The sequence below is a fragment of the Vulpes vulpes genome, chromosome 15 (genome assembly GCF_048418805.1).
Source record: "Vulpes vulpes isolate BD-2025 chromosome 15, VulVul3, whole genome shotgun sequence".
NCBI classification, from domain to species: domain Eukaryota; kingdom Metazoa; phylum Chordata; class Mammalia; order Carnivora; family Canidae; genus Vulpes; species Vulpes vulpes.
In genome coordinates this window covers 10,799,405-10,822,539 of record NC_132794.1, presented here as the reverse complement: position 1 = coordinate 10,822,539, position 23,135 = coordinate 10,799,405, and the positions used below count along the sequence as shown (strand labels likewise).

General features: G+C 40.4%; 2 protein-coding genes across 2 annotated transcripts in view; both read left to right on the top strand.

Moving 5' to 3' along the window:
- Positions 1-1,677: 1,677 nt before the first annotated feature.
- The window catches only part of MRPS6 (mitochondrial ribosomal protein S6), a 65,249-nt gene continuing 43,791 nt past the window's right edge, over positions 1,678-23,135 (top strand). Inside the window, exon 1 of the mRNA XM_025985182.2 lies at positions 1,678-1,932. Coding sequence (XP_025840967.2) covers positions 1,888-1,932 — 45 coding nt within the window. The 5' untranslated portion in view covers positions 1,678-1,887. The remainder of the gene's footprint in view (positions 1,933-23,135) is intronic.
- SLC5A3 (solute carrier family 5 member 3) overlaps positions 1,793-23,135 on the top strand; it is a 33,851-nt gene continuing 12,508 nt past the window's right edge. Inside the window, exon 1 of the mRNA XM_025985175.2 lies at positions 1,793-1,932. The gene's annotated coding sequence lies outside the window, so the exon portion shown is untranslated. The remainder of the gene's footprint in view (positions 1,933-23,135) is intronic.

Genomic DNA, 23,135 nt, shown 5'->3' with positions numbered 1-23,135 from the left:
AAATGAGTCAACACTAACCAAGTAATTTGTATTAATACCTGTCTAGTTTTTCTTTGGAAGAGTATGAGTTGTGAAGTCCAAGAATAGAAAATGTTAAAACCCAGATATCACAGAATAGATGTGTTCAAAAATCATCTTAATTTTGATGGGGGAGAGAGGTAAGATCTGAGAGATACTAAGGTGTCTGGATAAGGTGACAAAGAGACTCCATTCTTGGTTTACATGGAACACGTGGTAAATCTACTGAATAATATCATTGGCATCTTCATCTGCGTCCTGCGAGGCAACCAGAGGCTAGACTAGGTATGGGCTCAGCCTTCCTATAGTCTTGTTCCAAATTTTCTATTACTGTTTGACCTGGGCCTAGTTACATAACCTTTGTGTTCCTGTATTTTTGAATCCTTAAAGTGGGGGGTTAATAATAGTATGTGCCTCACAAAGTAAGAATTTTAGGAGGGGCATGTAAAAACCTTAGTGCAGTGCCTGATACACAAGTCTAAGTGCTCAGTAAGTTTTACCTATTAGCATCAAAGCACTTTAAATACAGACATTTCACCTACAGCCCTTTCTAATGGGGGCAAGCACAGTATTCGCGGGCGACAGCTGCAAGGGGGCTCAGTCTCTAAGCAGTGGAACTGGGAAAAAAAATGCATTTTGTTCAACGCCTGCCAGGAAAAGTAGAGCCAATGGCTGGAGGGAAAGGTGAGCCCTGTGTGCCTCTTTGGGGGGGTAAAGGGAATGTACCACGAGACTCTCCTCCCTCCAGGGCACGCTCATGCTCCCAGACGGTTACTGAAACGGCTTTCCAAGTTCGCAGCTGGTCCTCCAAATGAACGCTGAGCAAACATTTAAAGAATATCGGTTTGAGCCAAAGTATTAGCCTGCCCTTGGCAACTACACGTGGGCCAGGCCGGGCTCACACAACAGATGCCTGTGTCGCGCCTGGGTCTGTGCAGGCATCGTTGTCAGCGGCTTACGTGCATCAGCTCACTCAAAGGCATCGCGGCCCTGGGAAGTAGGTGCCCTTCACCTCCCCTTTCTGCAGGAGCGCGCCAAGGTCAGGCAGCCGGCGAGCGACGGGGGCTGACCCGACCTCGCGCCCTGCGCCCTGCGCCCACCTCGCCGGGGAAGGGGCCCCGGGAATCCGCGTCTGCGGCCGCCCGTGCACGGCGGTGGGCAGGGGGCGCGGAGGGGCAAGGTTGCCCGGGGCATCCCTCCGCGCGCGGAAGCGCAGTCCTCGGCCGGAACGTTCTGGAGCTCCCCTGCGCAGCCGTGGGCGGGGAGCGCCCAGGTCCGGCCGCGACCCCGCCCGGAGCAGCGGCCGCCGCCTTCCAGGGTCCCCCCGCGCGGGGATAGTCGCGGGCGAGGGGCGCGCGCACGGACCAGACCGCACTGCTTGGCGCACGCGCACACGAGGGCGCACGCTAGCCCGCCGCCCGGGAGGAGACGGAAGGCATGGAAAGTTCCAGCTGGTTCGAGAACCGTAGGTAGCTGGAACGGCGGCGGCGGGGTCGGAGGCGGAGTGCGGCGCGCGCTGGCCCCCTCCCGGCCGAGCCCGCGGCGCCGCCGCCGCCCCCTCCGCCCCCGCGCGGCGGCTCCGGGGCCAGGGGTCCCCCCGCGGAGGGGGAAACGGGCTGTCGAGGGGGCGCGGCGCGGCCGCCTTAAGGAGGGGGCGGGGCGCGGCGCGAGGGGGCGGGGCGCGCAGGGGGCGTGGCCGGGCGTCTGCGCAGCTGCCAGAGCCTTAAAGCCCGGGCTCGCTCGAGCGGAGCGTGCTTTCGCCGCCCGGGAGCCTTCCGGCCCAGCAGCGCGTCAGGCCCCCCGCGGTCCCCGCCCCTCCGGCGTCCCGGGAGCCGGCTCGGTCCGGAGCCGCGCGCCGAGCCTCCGGGCATGCCCCGCTACGAGCTGGCTTTGATCCTGAAAGCCATGCAGCGGGTAAGTGACCTTCCCCCCACACACAGCCCGCCTTCCCGCGCGGCCGCCCCCGCCCCCGCCCCCAGCCGCTAGGCCGTCGCCCCCCGCTCTCCCCGCGCGGCCGGGCGGGGGGAGGCCGGGGCCGCGGGCGGGCGGCGGGCGGCGGGCGGCGGGCGGCGGGCGTCCGCGCTGAGGGGGGCGCGCGTGGGCCGGCCGGCGCGGCGAGGCCGCGTGCGCGCGGGAGGCGGGGGTGTGCCCGCGCGGGAGCGCGGCCGCGGGAGGGTGTGCCTCGCACGCGGCCGGCCGGCGGGGCGGGCGGGGGGCGGGGCGGCCGCGGGAGCCCCTGAAGGTCCGCGGGAGGACACGCGCGAGCGCCCGGCCCCGCTCCCGCCGTCGCGAAGCTGCCTCGTCGCCGGCCCCGCCGCCACAGCCACCGCCGCCGCCGCCGCCGCCGCCGCCGCCGCCGCTCCGCCCGCTCCGCCTCCACTCTAGCGCCCGCCGGCCGCCCCGGAGCCGTCCGCGCTCAATAAAACGTGTTCTCCACAGCGTGTTTGTGCAGTTTTCTGGACCACGGGCGCTTAAAACCGATGTCACGTTTTTGTTTTTTTGTTTTTTTGTTTTTAAAAAAAAGAAAAAAAAAATATTTGACTTCTCTTTTTCTGACTAGAGCGAAAATCCTGCTCCGGGTGCCCTTAGCCCAGTTTCATTCATCCAAGTTGTGGCCTTTTTTTGCGCCTTCCGGAAGAAACTTTGGCTCCCCCTGCTTTTTGATTGATCTTGAGGTAGGGGATTTCAGGTTTTGGAGGGATGCTAAGCGAACCTGCGAGCCCGTTCGTTGCAAGTGATGGTGAGGCCGAGGACAGGGCCCCGCGGCCCGGAGGCGGCTCTTCGTCCTCTGTTCTGGGTCAGGTACTCCACAAGCCTTCGCCGAAATCCCCGTCCTTCCCGTGAATTCGGTAACGTAGAGTGTGGTCTGTGCTCCGCCCCCACCCCCTCTACTCCCCCGCCCCCCCCCCCACTCCCGTATAATAATAAAAAATAATAATAATAAAAACTCTCCCACGTCTCAACTTGGGAAGCAGAGCGTTCTCCAGCGCCAGAATCACGCACGCTTTGGGTCAATACCTATTCACTCAAGTTTGGTTGAACTTCAGTTTAAGCCTTGGGATCACGGTCCGACCTTACAGAAAAACCGGTGATCACGGAGCTTTAGGCAACTGTTCTGTAGTCTCCGCACATTACAGAGTGGGAAAGGACACCAGTGCCTCTTGATCAGGGCTAGAGAGGCTGTGCCATTGTGTCCCGAGCTTGTGCTCCCAGAATCTGGGGAGAAGATAAGATTGTATTGTTTAGCCTCCGGAGGATTCCCCCTTTCTGGCTCTTCGCCCTCCACGCTAAGATATTATTGCGTAGGGAGAGTAGGGAACAAGGAAAAACCAGAAGCACATTATTAAAAAGGAAGCGTTTTTAAGCTTTAAAGGGAGGGTTAAGCCCTCCCTTTAACCTGTGGCTTTTAGGCGATACCATAGAGCCTGGGAAACGTGGTTATTGAAATTTATTTTACCTTGTTTTGGGGACCAGACAGACTAGTAGTAGTAGAGTATAGGCATGATAGTTGTTCCTTGCATAAACCTTTGAAATGAAAACTCCGCACTCTTTGTTTTTAGCATAACTGCCAAATACATAGGTTAGTTAACTGGCTTCAAGCAGCTTAGTTTAACTGTACTTGCATTACCGTGTTACTTGTTGTACTCCTTCGTATCCTGTTTTTTTTTTTTTTTTTTTTTTGTATGCTCCTGTATGTGGTGCAAACATTTTTTATTCTAGTTCAGGTAAGACACGTAGCATAGTTTGGTGAGGATAATTTGATACTTGCCTTGAAATCCCGGGGGAGGGGGGGTGATGTGTGTGTGGTGCAAGTCCATTAACAGATAATGAAGGTGAACTCTTCCCTGGAGGAGGTGGCCTCCGTGGGTACAGATAGGACATTGTAACAATGGTGAAGTTGTGTTACAGAGTTCTTGACCTGAATAAAGTCAGATTAAACAACTGCAGAAATTTCTCTCTCTTTTTTTTTTTTCCTGTTAATAAAACTAGTTTTGGAGTAGGTTGTAAATGAGTAACAAACTTCAAGTTTTGAACAATTTTGCTTTCAACTTAGGAAAATTAGATTCTAAAATAAGATCCATACTTGGGGGGGAACGAATGAAAAAGTTCACATTAGGTGTATGTGATGCAAAATGCCACTTGTGAGCTCCTAGACCTTTCGCAGGCCTGGGGAACCCTAGTTCTAGTCTTTGGCAGTTTGTTTCGGCTGCAGGAGGCCTGTAGTGACCCCTCAATTCCTAGTGGCATGTTTTTCATATTTTTAGATCCTGAGATGTATCCCCCTTCAGTGTGATGGTTTAACTCCGGCTTAGCCCCCAACCAATCATTACGGGGTCTTGGAATTGAGGAAGTAGGCTTACGTTGACAACTAAACAACAGACTTGAAGTTGAGACTGATGTAGCTTAGTTTTTCCAGCATTTTTTGTTTGGAGCATTCCTGGTCTCTTTGGAGTGTGTTATTATTATTCCCCCTCCCCCAGTTTTATTTCCTTTGACCCCTAGCTTGGGGTCCTTAAAAATGAGCATACAAGAATTTTTAAGCTGAAAATGCAGTAACTATTGAAGCTTTCAGCAGATCTTGTATGGGATACCCCCTGTGTTGTAGCACAGTCACCTGTGGGGGTTCCCGTTGAAAGATTTAAGGGTGTAGTATACAGAATGAGTCCTTGAACTGTACAATTTTGTGTTGATCCGTCACTTAGAATTTCCAGTGCTGTGTTTTTCTCAGTTGCAACTGGGAGTTAAAGGAGTCTGCTTTTGTCACACTTGCAAGTTTATGCATTTATGAATGTAGTTACCAGTCCTCCCAAGAAGAAATTTATTTACAGGTGCCATTTAGCCGGAATTTTGCCTTAATGTATTGTGTTTTAAAAAATGCCTTATTTTTGTTTTTCCCCAACGTTTAATTTAATATGAAAAGTAGGTAAAAGTGTGGCTAAATTCTGAAATTGGACATGGTAAATAAAGGATGTTGTGAAACCAGGCCTTCGAAAGTGATAACTACAGCCATTTGAAAGGGTTGTTGCTTAGTCCAGTCTTTGATCATATTTGTAGAAGGGTCTCTAGGATAAAAAGATTTTATTTGTGTTACACCTGTATCAGATAGCATGGGAGGAGTTTTCTAACAACTGAAAAAGACACAAACTTTCTGTGAGATGGAGAGTTCTTTGTTCACCTCCACCTTGGCCTCTTGCAGTGGAAACATTCAAGTAGAGAGAGGAAGGGTCCTGCATTGGTGGGTAAGGTCTGACGCTGATTCTTCTCTGGAGAGTCTGAGAAAGTGGCTGATGTGCTTTCATTTCACCTTGAAATTAGATTTTAAACATTGGTATTTAATTTCAGTTAGGCAGGAGACAGAATTGCCAATTCATGAATGATAAAGCCACATACTGTGTAGAGAAGCCCAGGAAAAGCTGTGTAAACTGTGTAAAATTTTTACTTTTAGGATGGGTTCAGGAAGAGGAATTTTGAGGTGAAAAAAAAGTTATACAGAACATTTATATTCTGTAGTTACTTAGTTTAGGAACTTTTTAAGATTAGGAACATTTTAATTATCATGTCTTAGTATGTTTGCCCAGAGTTAGCATATTTTGAGTTGTGAAAGCCCTGGGCAAAAATGTTTTCCTGAATTTTCTCATTGGTACTCAGGAATTTTTACATGAGGAGTTAAAGATTAATGGTTAGAGTAATAACTAGCTTAATTGCTAAATAAACTCAAGTGTATATGATAAAATACCATTTATATATCTTATGTATATATCCATAATAGGAATAAAAGAACAGATGGCTATTTTGGAAATCTTGAGTTTTTCATTAAAACAGTTTACCAGTTATTTTATGTTTACTACTCCTCATTTTAAATTTTGTTGAAAAGCATATTCTGTTTTAAATTTTAAAATCACTGATTGAAATAGTTCTTTATAGGTATAGTTTTATGTTGTAATCTGAGTTTAATTTATAACCTAAGTTTAGAAATAAAAGTGTAGTGAGATTCCAGTTCTTGAAATGTAGAAAGCAGTAGGTTTTCAGACTGTATGGTGAGGAGTCTTTTCTTTACTCAAGCCTTTTTGATTGGAAAAAGCTGGCAGTTTTGTATTCTAGAATTGTATCCAGGGTAGGATCTTCTGTAAGTAATACCTACAAAATGTTTTTACAGTTTAGATACCTTTTGGAGACATAGATGAACTCAAGTATCGGACTAGCCAGACCTAGGTCATTGCAGCTTGGCTTGTTGGCAACATTTGATAATGAGGAAACAGTGGACATTTCTGCGCTCAGGTGGTAGCCAACAAAAGTCCAAAAGGAAACCTCTTTGTTCTAGTTGTCAGATGGCTAAGTTAGTCCTTTTCTTCTCATGGGCCCTCCTGGAATGACTTAGCTTGTATCTTTAATAATCACCCTTTGTGTTTTGTCTGCTTGAAGCCAGACAACTTAAAATAGTTATCCAGTAATGAAAGACTTGAGCCTTGTGGGCAATGTTATACTCTCATTTGGTATTACAGTTTTTTTGGGTTACAGCTCATTGCCGCAGCAAGTGATTGAAGAAGGAGTCCTGTTCCTGCCCCTGAGCTACAGCTAAGGTACAAGGAGTGGCTTGGGGGTAAGGAGTCCTTCCTCACCAAACATGGTTTGTATTTATTAAGACTGCTTGTCAGAAGTTGACATTCTGCACTGATTTTTTTTCCCCTTTAATTGTTATTCATGACCCCCACGTTGATTACTGATGTTTATAGGTTTTATAAAATTTAGGAATTTATATGCAGACTGTTACTGAATCTTCTCATCTTTAGATTACAGTCACTTTAAAGAAAACTAAGAGTTTGAAAGCAGTGAGGGACAAACGCTAAGGTAATAATTTTCATCCAGTACCTTTGCTGTATTTGTAGCACGAGTGTATTTTTTTCCGTTCAAGGTAATACCTCTTTTTAGTGGAAGGCAATATTCTTAACCAATGGGGATTATTGTCAACACATGTAGTTATCTCTTAGCAGAATCAAATTTAAGCAATTAGTCAAATTTAAGGAAATCATTCAAACTAATGAACATCTGGTAAGTTATTAATATATTTAAAGGAAAAACTGCCTTCAGAAGTTTGGAAAAGGACAGTTAATCCAGTTCTCTTACCGTTGTTCGATGTTACAGTAGGAGTTGGCAAATGGTGGCTCACAGGCCAATTTAAACCTGCCACCTGTATTTTATGGCTTGTGAGCTAAGAAGGGATTTTACATTTTTAAGTAGTTGGAGAGAAAAATCAAAAGGATAATTTATGATGTGAAAATTCTAGGAAATTCAAGTTTCAGAGTCCATAAATGTAGGTGTATTGGAACATAACCCTGTTCATTTGTTTATATTTGTTCTCTTGTCCTTTGCAGAAGAAATTTGCTGACCCTTGATTTAGAATATGCAGACACATAATTTCATAGTTTCAGTATTTCTCTTAGTGTCTTATGGTGCTGTTTTCTGACATTTCTGCTTTGATTCTTTCCTTCCTTGTATTACTATACCTTTCACCATCATATGGATGATTTGCCTTTTTTTTTTTTTTTTTTTTTTGTAAGCTACGAACTCTTAGCTTTTGTACTCTTCTGTGTGTTGGTTATAGCCTCCTGGATATCCCCTTGGCACTGCAAACTCAGTATGGTTCAAACTTGAGTTGCCTGCCCTAGAACTTGATTCTGTTTATGGCTTTTCTGTCTTCTATCATTTGTGGCTGAACAAAATTCAACTCTTTATATTCCTGTACTCCCAATCCCATGTCGTCTTTTCTGCTCTAGTTGAACCACTAATATTTCTAGTTTGATTCTTGCAGTTTCTTCGCTGGTCTCTCTAACGCACTGCTGAGGGGAGGATAGTTAATGCCTATGCTTCCTAGAGTGCAAAACTAGTTGTTCTTGAGATACTTAAAGACAAGTTAAGACAATTGAGATTCATTTTTAGCAAGGAAGTAATACAAAATTGTATAGTGACGGCTTTCTGATTGCTTTATTACCTTCCTGTAATAGTTGATCGTGTCAACACTGTTGCTAAATTCCAGCACACCTACTGTTTTCACAAAGACATTCCAAGTGAAGTCTGGCATCTTAGGCCACCTTTGATAGGACCCCAACTTTTTTTTAACTTCATCTCTCAATTTCTTTCATTCTCCTTTCCATGTACCCAGTAAACAAACCTGTTGCAGATCCCCATAAATAAATACCATTGCCTTTCATTTTCTTGGTGCCTGTGTCATACTGCTTTTCTTGGAATGCCCTCCTCTAGTGTTACCCATGGTCTACATGAAAATTTGCCTCAAGTCTATCTCAGTATGCTAAAAAAAAGTGTTGAGCACCTACACTGTTAGGAGTAGACTATAATTTTTCCTTTGGATTTGCATGGTGTTTTCCTGTGTCTTATCACATGGATCACTTTTGTATTGTAGTTAATTGGTGAATGTTCATCTCCTTTGCTAGATTACAAATTCTTGAGGGCTAAGCCTGTTTCATTTCTGAACTCTGCTCTGCATTGCACTTGTCCATGTTCACTTAGCTAATTTATGAGGGTTCCTACTCTCTAAAACAGTTATGGGTGATAAATACGCTGACCTCTTGTGTTAGTAAGTTGTTTCCAAGCCGGTGCACTTGGCTTGTACTGGGTGAGGTGTATGCTTACTAGAAGTTGTATTGGTTTCCAAGACTATTTCATGGCAAGTAATCTTGATTTTATAATAATGTATCATGTACACTGATGAAATGAGTGCAAATTTTTTTTTTCCCTGAAAACCAAGTTGGATTCTTTGGAAAGACTTGATAAAGGTGAGTTACTACAATAATGGTTGTAGCGTTAGACATGGCTGCAATATCTACCAAGTTTGGGAGGAAGAGGAACATTAGTCATGAAGGATTCTGTATGTAGATGCTTTATAAGGATTTCATAAAGCTTTCCTCTTGTAATGAAACAAAATGGAAATTGTAGATGATGCATTTATAGGTGTGGTTTAGATCGAGCAGAAGGAACTTCAATCAGCAAGGAGCTCCTCATCGATTCCATTCTCCAAAGTGCTTTCACCCCCTATTAAAATTGGCAAATGAATGTACATTTATGTGTTAAACTTAAATAAAATGTTTAAGGTACGTATGTATGATATTTTGATTTCCTACTTTAGCTTTAATCCATTTTTTACCTATTATTTTTGGATTTGATTGTTTAGGTTATGAAAGCTTCTGCTTTAGTAAGTGCTCTGATTTTTGTTTTCTAAATGAATAGAAGAACATAAGATCCTCAATGAAGATACTGGTTGTATTATGTCGGAATAAACAAAAGAATTGGCACTGGGAAACTAGAAAGAGCTAGAGACAGATCGACCTGCTTTTGGTTCCTGGCTCCTGCCTCCTAGGGATCTTAACCTTTTTGGATCTTCATTTCCTCGCTGTAAAATGGGAGTGATCCCTAAGTTGGAGAGTCTGAAGATAAAGTGGTAACATGACCTTGGATGTAATAGGTGTTCAGTGTAACACGAAAGTAGTTTTGTTTTATCAGGCAAGTTATTGAACTTTTATTGCCTAGTTTTCCATTATTGCTGCTTTAATGATGAAGAGACTGCAAAAGGTAATTTTTTTTTATATGTAAGTTTTATCAAAATCTGAGAGTTAGTCAAACCTGGAATGTAGTAGTTGCTCAGTAAGTTTTTGAATTTGTGAACATGAGTCATAGTACATAATAGCTTGCATGCTAATTAAGCAAGGGCAAACTTTTGCATCTATGAGATGTAGTATGTATATGAGGGTTCCCATGGACTCCACCAGCTTAGAATGATCTCTTTGTGATGTCTGTCATTTAGTGACAGCTGCTGGCCTTTGCCAGGCCCTGCACTGGGACTCCTCATCAAGAACTAAATTTGCATCTTTGTATTTATCTCTCTCATCCAACCTTAATATAACTAATACTTTAGTAGTTAGACTCAACGTGTGTTTTAGGTGAAAAGTTGGGAAGAGTGAAGAATGGGAAACTCAAGAGAATAATTACTTTAGGCTGTTAATAAGGTGATTTGAGGCAAGTGTAGGGGGAAACTTAGTATTTTAATTTTATTTAGTAAATGTTTGATTGCTAATAGGCAAATTGCTAAAGCTGTAAGGATGACCTCTTTTCAGAAGGAAAAACAGAGCAGAGAGATGGTAGCCTAATTGATTTCTGCCATTACATGGTATTTTCAGTTAGTATTCTACTTTCTATTTTTGATACAGCAGCGTATTATAAAACCACATATTTTAATTGGTGATTTGAATAATTTGTTTTTTTAATTTGTTCATTCTTATTGGTACAGATTTTATTTTTATAAAGGAATTAAAATAGTATTTTACACCACATGTTGCTGGAATGTATATATTTCATTAATAAGCTTAATTTTTTTTAGTAATTGTTATAAGCCAGAAATACTTGTAGTCTAACAAGTCTAAGATACGACCTTCTATGAGAGAATGTGCTTTTTAAAAATATTTACTTAACTATCAGTCTTCTAAATCCATCTTTATTTCAGACTTAATTTGTGACTTTGTACCTGATTATTTTATTTTACTCTGAAGTTGCATAATGGGGATGCTATAAGGTATTGGGCACCGCTGGAAGCAGTCTTGAGAAAAGCGTGTGTGTGTGTGTGTGTGTGTGTGTGTGAGAGAGAGAGAGAGAGAGAGAGAGAGAGAGAAAGAGAGAGAGAGAGTATATAAAGGAAGAAACAATCTGACCAAGAGGAATAGTAATGCTGGTAACTGAAGTCCTTTTCATTCTGTTTGGGAGATGGTGATATAAATTGTAAATGTATTCATGAGTTAATAAAAGCTATCTAACAAAGTTGCCTGAAGAATAGCCAGGATGTGTGCTGAATTCTTTTTTAACTACTATATTTTAAAACTAGGTAAGTATAAATGGTTGTCCTCAGTGGAGGTTATATTTTGTCATAGTTTGGAGTGTTTTAATTCATGACTGCAAAGGGGTGGGTGGGCCGATGGCGAGATGAAAGAGCCATTGGGTGGGGAGCATGTGTGTGCTGGTGGTGCTGGTGCTGACTAACCCAGTCTGTTGCCTGGGAGTGTGGGCCTGGTTTTACCAGCTTGTCCTTTTCTTTCCTACTGTAAGTAGCCAGAGATCCAGATTTTTCAGGAAATCCAATTTTTAAGATGTTGGCAACTCACTCAAAAGTATTTAAGTATATAGACCAAATGAAATCTGTCTGTTGGTCAGATATGCTACCACCTGATTTCTGACTTAGATAATTGGCTTTAGACATTTTTTAAAGATGTCCATGATAGCTTTTAGACCTTTTTTAGCACTTCGGTTTCAGAAATTGCTGCTCACATGTTGATAAAACCCATTTTGTTAATTGGTCATTGGTTTACAATAGGACTGATAGTTAATGGCAAACACATTCCATTCTTAAAAGTAATAGTGGTTTTTAGTTTTGGACTGCTGGGTTATTTATGCATGTCCATGTAGGCTAAAGTGTATGTACAGACTTCAGAGAATAGCATGAGGACTGAAGTATAACTTACTGTAAACTGTCAGAAATTAGTATTCATAGTCCACTTTTTTTTTAATGTCTGGGTGATGCTTATTTTAAGCATGCATTAGTGCAATTTGCTTTATACCCATTATACTAGCCTCTTAAGGGTTTGAAATACTGTTCTGAGCAAGAGTACTTGTCTAGAAAATGAAATTTTTTGAAGTTCACATTAGCTTATATGACCCATGATCCTGGAACAGAGAATTACCATGAAAAATATGTAGGTGCTCTTTAGTCAGAGTATAGAACAAGGGGGATGATATAATGTTTTTGTTTTTGATCAGGCTTTATGTTTCCATAGAGTGGAAACCCAGCTATTACCACGACTGACTTTTCTTTTTTGTCTTTCTCATTTCCCCATTCTCACTTCATATACATAACAGCAAATCACCAATTAAAAAAAAAACATGCATATATATATCTCAGGTTCAATTTGTTCTTTCCTGCCTTTCAAGTCCAGGGTATAATTGATTTGTGTTGCTCCCCCCACCCTCTGCTCCCAATCATTTTAACTGTGATTGCAGCATCCTGATAAAGGGAATCCGAATCCACATTTGGAACACTTCAGGAGTGGTGGTTGTGAGTGAGAACTTAAAAATGGAATTGCAAGTGAAAGTTTGGACTTAACAAAATCTTAAACCTCAACCTGGAGCCCTGAGTACTTGTAAACTGGCATTTGCTAGCTTCTTCTGCCCTACAGCCAAGAAATAAATGTTGGTATTGTCTTTGTTTAGACTTTAGTTTTATAACATTCTTGTTGACAACTACCCTTACTGTTAAAATGCTTGAATTTTGTCAAATGAAGAAATCTAAGTGCAGCTATCATAGCCAGATTGTTGTGGATGTAGTCCAGTATGGGAAGTTTCTCACTTCTCACACAGTAAGGTCTCACTCAAGACCTTAGCAGCACTTGGATTTCAGGTACTGGGAAGGTCCTTGTGGGAACGCATGTGCAGTTTTTGCTTCAGTTAGATAGGTAAATTATGAATATAAAACTTCATGCAGTCCTGGGTTTGATTCAGAGACCAGGTGAGTTTCTGTTGCTGAATGAAAAACTAAATTTGAGGGTAGGATCTGCCAGGTATCTGTTACATATAGAAAAGGTGTACTTAAGTGTTGTTTTAAAATTTGGTTGAAGCTATTAAGTAAATATATGACCCACTGCTATGTTGTTTTGATTTTCATTCTTTTACTGGCATAGTATTTGTCTTCTGTTTTGTTAACAATTATATGAGAAAGCAATTGTGTTTTGAAACCAGATTTCCATCAGGGATGGTCTTGAGTCTGTAGTAGCACTACCACTCTCAAAAACCATTCCCGTTGTGTGGACTGAGGGCCGGGAGGTTTTGCAGATTCAGTTTAAGAAGGTTGAGGTGAAGAAAAACGTCCTCCTGACAAAAATATTTTTTTATTATTTTATCTGATTAGAATGAAATAATTGAAAGCTGCAACATCAGGATCTTCCAGTCTTCTAACATTCACGGAAAACAGTTGTGATCCTGTTTTCTCTGGAGTTTTAGACTATTTGTCCTATCTTTGAAATACTAGAGAAAAGTCTAGCTGCATTGGTAACCTGTAACCCCATACCTCAGTTTTATGTTTTCTTTTTTATGTTCAATTCAGGCCATAATTTCTGCCAGTTCTTCCAAATACAGATCAAGTTTTCCTGTTTGTGGTCTTATTTTTTGCTTCTTGGAAATCTTATATTCCCTAAACCTTGAGGAAAATTAGAAAGTTTAAAAGTTTTCCAACCGCGTACATCTGCTTGAGGAGACATCTCACTTTCAGGATCTTCTATTTATGACTTGGCCTCCTGGGAGAATTAGAATCTGGTCTGCAAGAAGGCTGGTGTTTACATTTTCTGGCCCCAGTCACATGGAAAAACAAAAAACTTTTTGGCATCTGTTCTTCTAGGAATGATTTTTCCAGGAACATAAGACTGGAACCAAGTAGGATGAACACAGGAAACATGAAGGTGAACCACAAAGTTGACATGGTTGGATGTTCTACCTTTAAACCTTGTTTTATACTACTTAACTCTTAGTAGTATAAGCAGTGTGTGTGTGTGTATGTATGTATGTATGTATTTTCCCCTTGAATACTTAGTCATCTTAAGGGTTAGGTGGTGTGATCTCCATTTTACAAGTGGAAAAGCTGAAGCAGAAAGGTGTCCAGGGTCCCACAGCTCAGTAAATGGCTGGGCCAGCGTGCCAAGGGCAGTCTCAACCTGGAAACTCTGCTTTTCATCACTTTATCTGTAAAAAGAGTGTACAACATACTGGTAGTGTGGTTAAACTCCCTTTAGTTTAAAGGAAATATTTCACATCTATTTTGAGTGCCTACAGGGTACTAACATTATCATGTTCTATGGGAATATAGTGCTAAACTGTAAGACAAAGCTCCGGTTTTCCTGGAGCTTGCTTACATTCTAGTAAGGGAGACAAAACGAGCAAACTCTGGAGAAAGTGTGATGAGAGACAAATGTGGCAAATTTCATTTTTGTTAGAGTGCTCAGGTGAGGCAGAGACTTAAGCGAAGGACTTAAGTGAGGCCATTGCCGTTAACCTGGGACAGAACAGCAGGAAAAAGTGCAGGGATCTTGGAGTCAGTGTTAGCTTGAGTTCAGTTCAGCAGGCTTTGGTTTATTTTATAGGTCATCTTCAATTGAGCCTTTCCTGAAAGAATTGACAGTGGATAACAATTGTTTAATGCTTAATTTTTTCCCATGGAGCTTTTTTATTTAGTAATATAGATGTTGCCTTGAGGTAACCTGTTTTCCCCCATTTTCTAGAAGTGAGAATTAAGATGCAGACTTGGGCACACATAAAAGGAAATAGTTTAATGAATCTCCATACTGTGCCCATCACCCAGCTTCAACAACCAATCAACATTTACCAATCTTGCCTCATCTACACTCCACCTGCTTTCCCACCCCTGCCCTTCGTTTTTTCTTTTATAAAGTATTTTATATTTTCTTTAGAAAAGTTACAAGACCAGTTCAGTTAACCCCTGCATGCTTTTTCACCTAGATCATTGATTGTTAGAACTTAACATATTTGCTTTTTTTTTTTTTTCTCAATCTGCATCATTTGAGAGACGCAAACATGTTGACATGCCATTTTTAGGAATAAGAGCAGTTTTCTTCACAACCACAACATAACCATTACTCAGTTCTGACATTGATACAGTGCTATTATAAAATATTCAATACATACATGTTCAAATTTATTCCGTTACTCCGTTAATATCCTTTAGCTTTTTAATACAGTATTCAGTCAAGGATCATGCATTTGTTTGTTTAGTCTCCTTGATCTAGAACAATTCTCAGGTCTTTGTCATTAACAACAGTAGCACTTTGAAGAGTCCAGGCCCAGTGGTCTGCAGAATCCCTCAATTGGATTTGTCTGGTTGATTTTCTCATGATTTGAGATAGGCTAAACATTGTTGACATTGTTATTAACTAGGGATGGCCGTGTATTGAATGATGAGGAAGCATAACTGTTTGTCTCACTATTGATGTTAAGTAGTCATTTGGTTTAGGTGTTATCTACCAGATTGTTCCATTGTAAACATAGCTTTTCTCTTTTTGTAATTGGTGATTTATAGAGTGACAAAGTTGAGACTGAGTGTTCTTTTCTTGTCTTCCACTGGCTTTAGCATCTGTTGATGATTCTGAATTTGTTATTGCTGGAGTGCTTTAAAACAAAGTGCAGATAATAAAATTTTACCTGTGAATATTTGGTACATATCCAAAAGGTAAGGGCTTTAAAGAAAAACAAAACTCAACCACAGTGCCTTTATGATACCAGATGAATTCCTTAACATCCCCATGTTCAAATTCTGAATTGTCTCAAACGTTTCTCCCTAGTTGAGTTATTTGATCTGAATCCAGACAAGATCCACAGGTTGCATTTACTTGATGGCCCCTTGAGTCTTAAATGTAACTGATTCCCCACCCTTCCTTACTTTCTGAATTTGGTTTATCTTTTCCTGGTGTCTTATGTGTTTATCTAATCCGGATATTTTCTGTAAACTGGCGGGTAGAAATTTGATTAGTTTTCAGATTTTGTTTTACAAGAGCACGTAAGTATTCAGGGTGTAGCATCACATCAAGAAGCACATATGTCTGTCTTTTAGAGACGATTCATTCTTGGTGGGTGCAGATACTGTCAGTCTCATCCATCCATTTTAAAGTTCTCCATCAGCCTGTCACCTGAGGATTCTAGCATCCATTGTAGTCATTGCCTGGATTTGTGTAGTTACTTTCTCATGACTAGAGATAAGGTTCAACTTTGATGATTCATTAGGGACCACATAGGGTAGTTTTCTAATTGCGTTATTTCTTCTTTATCAATGAGATTTTTTTTCTGACTTGTATTTTTTTTCCTACATTTTTATGTGTATCTTGGGGAGTATTGTAAAAGAATATATTTTTCATCTTCACAGAGGATATTTCTGGACTTTCTTAGTGATCAAGTCCTCAATTTAGAAAGGACAAAAATGTCCTCAATTTTCTCATTTATAAATTAGGGATTATTATTATGCTTACCTCTTGGGGTTTTGTGAAGATTGGATGAGCTGGTACATGTAGTGTAGAAATGGTGCCTGGTGTTGGTAAATGGTAGTTCTTAAAGTATCTTGCTCAGTATTGTGGAACATTTAATGCTTCAAGTGTAATGGGAGGTAGAGGCGGGAGATAGTCTTCATAAGCTGAGATCAGCAAGAGGGTTGGGCTTGTAGAGAAGAGGAGGCTGAAGGAAAATTCTCCTTCCCCACACTGACCTGCCTTTTGTATGGAAACAACCATAGTAGAAGAAGCACTTGGGAATCATTGCACACTATGAGGTGGTTATTGATATTGCAGGGGTAATATCTAGAGGACTTCTACAGTGGAGTTAGTACAATGAAATAAGTAGACCACTCTTATGATGAGTGGGTAGGATGAGATAGTGGCTCCAGATAACAATTTTTTACTACATCATGGCCCATTGAGATTTCTATGTGAACAAAGGGCTTTTTGCCTTGTTTGATTTGCCTTGTCATTCCATACACTCTCCAAACTGTTTGTGGTAGCTGATCTGATCTCTTTGGTAGGGGAGGAAGTGCTGTACTCCCTTTTGGCCTTTTACTCTGTCATCACTTACTGCTTAAAAACAAAAAAAAAAAAAACAAAACCTACTCTTGAGGATTATGTAGGATATTGAAAATTTAACACTTTTGGTTAGGTACTTTATCATTAACATTTTATTTAACAAACATTTGCCTACCTGTGGTGTGCCAGGCTGCTCTGGACACAGTTTACATCACTGAACAGCACAGACAAGAATCTCTGCCCTTATGGAGGTTACATTCTGGTGGTGAGGAAATAATAAACATAAATAAGTTCTTTGGTATCTTAGAAGGTATTGAGTGCTATGGAAAAAAAAATAAAGCAGAATGGAATGCCTGTCTGATCATTTGGTGGACCATCTGACTCTTGATCTCGAGGGTCATGAGTTCAAGCCCCCTGCTGGGTGTAGAGATTACTTTTAAAATAAAGTAAATAAAAGTAAAGCAGGTTGAAGGACTGAGGTGGTTAGTGGAGTTACTTTTGAGTAAAGCTGTAAATGAGAGGAGAGCAAGTTGTGAAAATCTGGGAGTTGCTAAGTGTACCTTGCATAGGGAACAGCAAATGTCAAGGCCCAGAGGTATGTTTGGTGTGTCGTGAACTGTAAATTAAAGGATGACTGCTTGCGGTGTTAATTAATGCCCTGCAGTAGACCGAGGGCCAAAGCTTGGAGACAGGTTAAGGTAAGGGCAGTTGGTAAACTAGATCAGATGGGATGGTGATTTCGACCAGAGTTCTAGCAGTTGAAATGACAAATGGTCTGAGTATAGATACATTTTTTGAGATAGATCCAGCAGACTAATCGATTGATTGTGTGTGGCTTGAGAGAGACAATGAGCAAGTTGTCAGGAATGCCTTATAGTACTGATATGCTGAGACCTGAGCAGTAGTGAGAGTGGAGTTGGCCTTTCCTTGAGATGGGCAAGACTGAGAGAGAGACAGGTTTAAGGAATGTGAGCCAAGTTATTCACACTCCCAAGCAACGATAGGTGGTCACAAACACTTCATTCAAGCAGAACTGTGGTCCACAGATTTTACTATGAAAACTCTTTTATCTGTAGATTGCTGATTCGTTTAGCCTAATGTCTTGAGGATGGAGGAGTTAGCAAGTGAAGGAAGACTGGCTTGGGTAGATTCATGTGGCCCATGGTAACAAAGTCAGGTGTAGAAGGGATAGATTTTTTATTCTCTGGTGAAAGAACAATTAACACTGCAGAGAATGAAGGCATAAGCCTTGGGTTTGGACTGTGAGAACCAGGATAAGCCCTGGTCTTACAAAACTGATTCATCAAGGCTTCTCTGCTGTTTGTTTACTTACTTAAGAAGCCTATGCCAGGGACTTCTTTTTGTTTTGAATCTTTAGTTTCTCCTTAATATATCCATTCACATATGATCATACATAAATACTTCAGTTGCATTTTATCCTGTGTGCTCTTGTAGTCTGTTTTGTAAAAGTTTGTTATGTAAAAATCTCAAGTATTTTCTCTATAAGCACAGATTTTTTAACATGGATGATACAGGATTTTTTTATTGTTATTATTTATATTTCTATTAGTAAAGACATGTTCTTGTCATTGAAGATAGTATTGCCTAGTGATTATAAGGGCAGAAACCATTTAGACTGATAGATGCAAGTGCAGATGCTGAAGTAATAAATATGAGTAACTGTCCTGGGGCAAGTTACATTACTTCCTTGGTTTCCTTTTCTCATCTGTAAAATGATCGTAATAATTGTACTTATTCCATAATTACTGTAAGGAGTATCTTAATGCACACAGTGCTCCTATTACAGTATCTATAAGGTGTTAGGACTTAGGTCAGTAAGTGTCAGGCCTTTTTTTTTTTTTAATCTTTATATATAATTTATAACTCACTTATCTTTGATACCCAGTCTCCTATAAACAAACATAGACACTGCCGCTCTCTCTTCATATTTTCATTTCTCTCAAAAAGGTTATTGGAGTTTTTCCATGTACATGATCTAGTATAATCCACATAAAACTTGAAAACAGTGGTAGTTTGAAAGTTATCCTCATACTTAAAAGGTTTTCATTCTCTGAGACTTCTTTAAAAAAACAACATGAAACATTGTGAGCCAGACTTTGATATTGATAGAAACAGATTAAAATGAATGGGATGTGTGTATATGTGTGAAATGATAAATTTGGTAGTTCATCATTTTTCTTAGGTGAATAACATTTTATTTGAAGAAATGGTTTACTTACATGGGAAACCATTTTCCTAAACCCCATCTCTCCCCAATACTTTGCTAAAAATAGAGCTGGTCTGGTTGGTAGAGAGTTGCTGGAGGGGGGCTCAGATCCCTGCCTACCCTGCCTTGCCTCCCACCCTGGTGGTTGAAATGCCATTTAGTTCAATCAGGGTTTCATGCATTTCTTACATACTTTAAGAAATTTGAATAGCTGAGGTTGTAGGTACAATAGAAACATTTTGCAAGAAAGTTTTAAGAGCAAACTCCTTACATGTTTTAGGGACTGTTGTATCATGATTACATATAGTGTTATCTTCAGTTCCACTTGTGATTTACAACTGACTGGAATTCATGTGAGTTGTATTAGAAACCCTTGTTTCACTTTTATGTGCCACTGATAAACTACCAATGTCCATTTCTACATTTTTTTAATAAATTTATTTTTTATTGGTGTTCAATTTGCCAACATATAGAATAACACCCAGTGCTCATCCCATCAAATGCCCCCCTCAGTGCCTGTCACCCAGTCACCCCCACCCCCCACCCACCTCCCCTTCCACCACCCCTAGTTCATTTCTCAGAGTTAGGAGTTTCTCATGTCTCCCTTTCTGATATTTCCCACTCTATTTCTACATTTTTAAAGTGAGCCTGGATTGAGGATGGTCATATATATATATATATATATATATGCACCATTAATCTACTCTGTTAGTGGCATTTGCTTTACTGAACCTTGAGTCAAGATGACGAAAGTGAAAATGCGTATGAAAAGTCTGTAAGTAGAATTTTGTCTATGTTTAGGGTTTTCTTTTTGGTATTTTACTTGAAGTGATGTAAATTAGGAGCTAATTGTTCATGAGATGGTTGAGAGTCTCCTTAAGATATTTGCGAGAGAACTGAATATTTAATATTTTATTTAGTTCTTTTATCTATATATAGTTTTTGTGAGAAACCTAACAAGTTTGGGATATAGTTGACAGTTTAATTTGAAAGGAGGTGATAATCATAACTTTTAATTCATACAAGTTGTAGAAGGTAAAGCAACATGTGCTAAGTACCTGGTCTATGCACTGGACAATTTTATGTGGCTCCAGCCCTTCAAAACTTGTCTGCTTTCTCGATGGTGCCACCCATACATGTAAGTTTTCAAAGGTGCCCATGTGTTCCATAATTCTTAGGTTACTAGCTGGTACAGTGAACATTTTTCATTGGATCAGAATATAAGCAAGCCCTTGGAAGCCTACTATTGATAGTGCTGGGCTGGCCTGTTCAGATTGTCCTTTGAGTGTGTGGTTTTAAAAGTGACTCCAAGCTAAAAAGGTTGTTGTTGGGCCACTTTTGTATTGCTGTTTTCTGTCTTTTGTCAGTCCCCTTGCCTCATTGAAGTTGTTATGACTTGGGGCCCTGTTGGCTTTAGGAATTGTTTCTCTTGTTCCCTGGTGGGTTTTTATTGGTGACTCCCTTTCTAGAGTGACTATATGTCCTTGATTTTACAGATTGTCCCAGAGTAATTTCCTAGTTTGGAAGATAAATTATATGCTCATCCTAGATAATAGAAAAGAGATGTTGGATTTGGTTACTATAACTAATTATATTTTGATTTTAATACCTAAACGGGCGTTCATAGGTAATATAATTTGGTGTTACCTATTTTCCTCTTTCTAGTTCAAACACAGCAAATACTTAGGTATACTTCTCTATTTGGATTACTTCTTCAGTTGTCATTTAATTCATTCTGGTACATGAGACAGTACCAAAATTTTATTCTAATTTTGTGCAAAACTGTCAACAAAACACTTTCTGAAAAGGAAGCCCTCTCGGGGTTGGGGGAGCTTCTGCTCTGTTTCACAGTAAATGCCTTTGTTTTGCGATTTGGAAAAATTTATTATACTGCCCATCACCACTAGGGGACCACTTTATACATTCCACAAATAATACTTTTATTATAGAAATATTTGTTTTCTTAAAAAAATATACTACCAAGAAACCAACCCATATATTTATCATTCCTGTACCTGTTTTACTTGTCTCACATTTCTCACTTACAGGATTTACCTGACCTGTGTAACAGCTTATCCTAGTAATACAGAAACATAAATTAAAAAGTTTCATTTTAGCTGATGAAAAAATTTTTTCAGGTATATTTGTTCTGAAATAAAGGCATTCTGGTTAGTGTTCATTGTATTTTTGTAGAAATATTTACTTCTTTAAAGGAAAGAAAAAATGTGCGGAACTTATTGTGTATTTTATTTGGAACCATTTTTAAGGAATGCATAATTTATCTACTAAAGGCTGTGACGATCTCTGTTCGTGGCTAGAATGTGAAATTTAGCTGCGTTGTATTATAGTATTTTATATCTTTCTGTAAACTAAATTGACCTATTTTTGGTTTTGTTTTTCCTTTTCCAGTCTTTACCAGGTGCTGGTCTCTGGATGGTTTTTGTTTAAATTGGAAAAATCTTAAACCTGCCCACAAATTGGTATGGTATCCAGTGAGATGGGGACTGTTGGCAGTGGCTTCTGAATGGTCTGAGGAAGCACAGGCAGACAGAATGGAGAAAGTCAGCCTTGAGCTAGTATTTGGCCACTCCCTGCTACCTCTCCTGTGGGCATGTCTTTTCTCTGTAGCTGACCTGCTGTTCTAGAGAAGTTAGGGTTTAGACCAGTCTGAAGGTTCATTCATCAGGAAACAAAATATGGCTCAGAGATCTGGCTTGTATAGATCCAATTTGACAAGAAGAACAATGTTACTGATATTAGCAGTGCTTGCTAGTGATTTAAGAAGGTGCTTGTTTTCTTTTTGAGCACTTGGTTCTCTGAACAAAGAAGCTGCTGGTAGGGGCTGTTGCTGCGCATATTCCTCGTACTTCTCCCCCCCCCCCCCCCCCCCCAACAAAAGCACCGAGTGTTTAGTTTGTCTCTTCTTGGGAGAAACATATTTTTGGTCAGCAGCTGCCATAAAGAAGAGTAACACCTGAAAGGGCTGTCTTGCCAGGTGAATTAGGCTTTTCTGTGGAAGTTGAAACAAGTGGCTTGGATGATGAATGGCAGGGAGAGAGCTACTTAGATGGCTGGATTTCATAACTGCCAACAGCTATTTTCTTTTTAATTAAGGACTTGCCCCCTTATACTGAAACATTAAAGATACCTTTTAGGTAATTGATGTATATTAGTCATCTGATTATATTTTATTAAAAATTTAGGTGATCCTTCTAGATAATGTCCAAGTGTTTCTTTAGAAAGTTTTAGGGGTGGGGATAGTGGTCACAGAAATATGACCAGCTTTGAAGATTTGGCAAGTAGGAAGTGATACAAATCCCAACTGTTCATATATTTTATACTTTTGTGTGTGGGAGTTTTATTCATGTCACTCATTATAGATTCTTAGGAGGAAAGATAGTAATCAGTTTTCTTAGTATAATTATTATAGTGCAGTACGCTTTAAAAAAAAGGCATAAAGATGGGTTTAAGACATTTCTATCTAGGCAGCATTATGAGTTAGACCTAATAACCTAATTCAATAGAACGTTTATCTTTAGCCATTGTTTCCAGATCCTTTCCTGGCCAGTGAGAGGTGTATTTTTAAGTTTCTAATACAGGGCACTTGGGTGGCTCAGTGGTTGAGTGTCTGCCTTTGGCTCAGGTCGTGATCCCAGGGTTCTGGGATTGAGTCCTGCATTGGGCTCCCTGCGAAGAGCCTGCCTCTAACTTGGCCTGTATTTCTGACTCTCTGTGTTTCTCATGAATAAATAAAAATTTTTTTAAAAAGTTTTTAATACTGTGGTCTATTTTGAACAGTTTTGGAAAGCGGTGCCTTTAGTATCATTTATAGGACTTAAGTTTGGTACTGATTTTTAAAGGAAAATGCAGAGATTCATCAAAAAGTTATCTACTTTGTCAAATGTAGAAAAAATTTCACTTTGAGGTTGCTTTATCACAAAAGGACTCACATTAGAAGTTGATGTGTGGAAGGCATTAGTATGAATAACAAATGTTCTTCATTTTGATCTCAACTATAATTATAATTAACTTTGTAGAGTTAGAATTTGTCTGTTTTTTCAGGAGAAAACCCATCTGACCCATAAATTTGATTTTAGGTGGATTTAAATGTCTGTTTTGCAGAGTGATTTTTTTTTCCTTAATCCAGGACTGAAAAATATGTGATTGACTTAATTGAAGAGAACTTATTATCTAACTGTTGTTAAATGTTTGTTTCATGAAGTTTGGAAGATACAATATTTTTTGGTCTTTGAGAAATTCTTTTC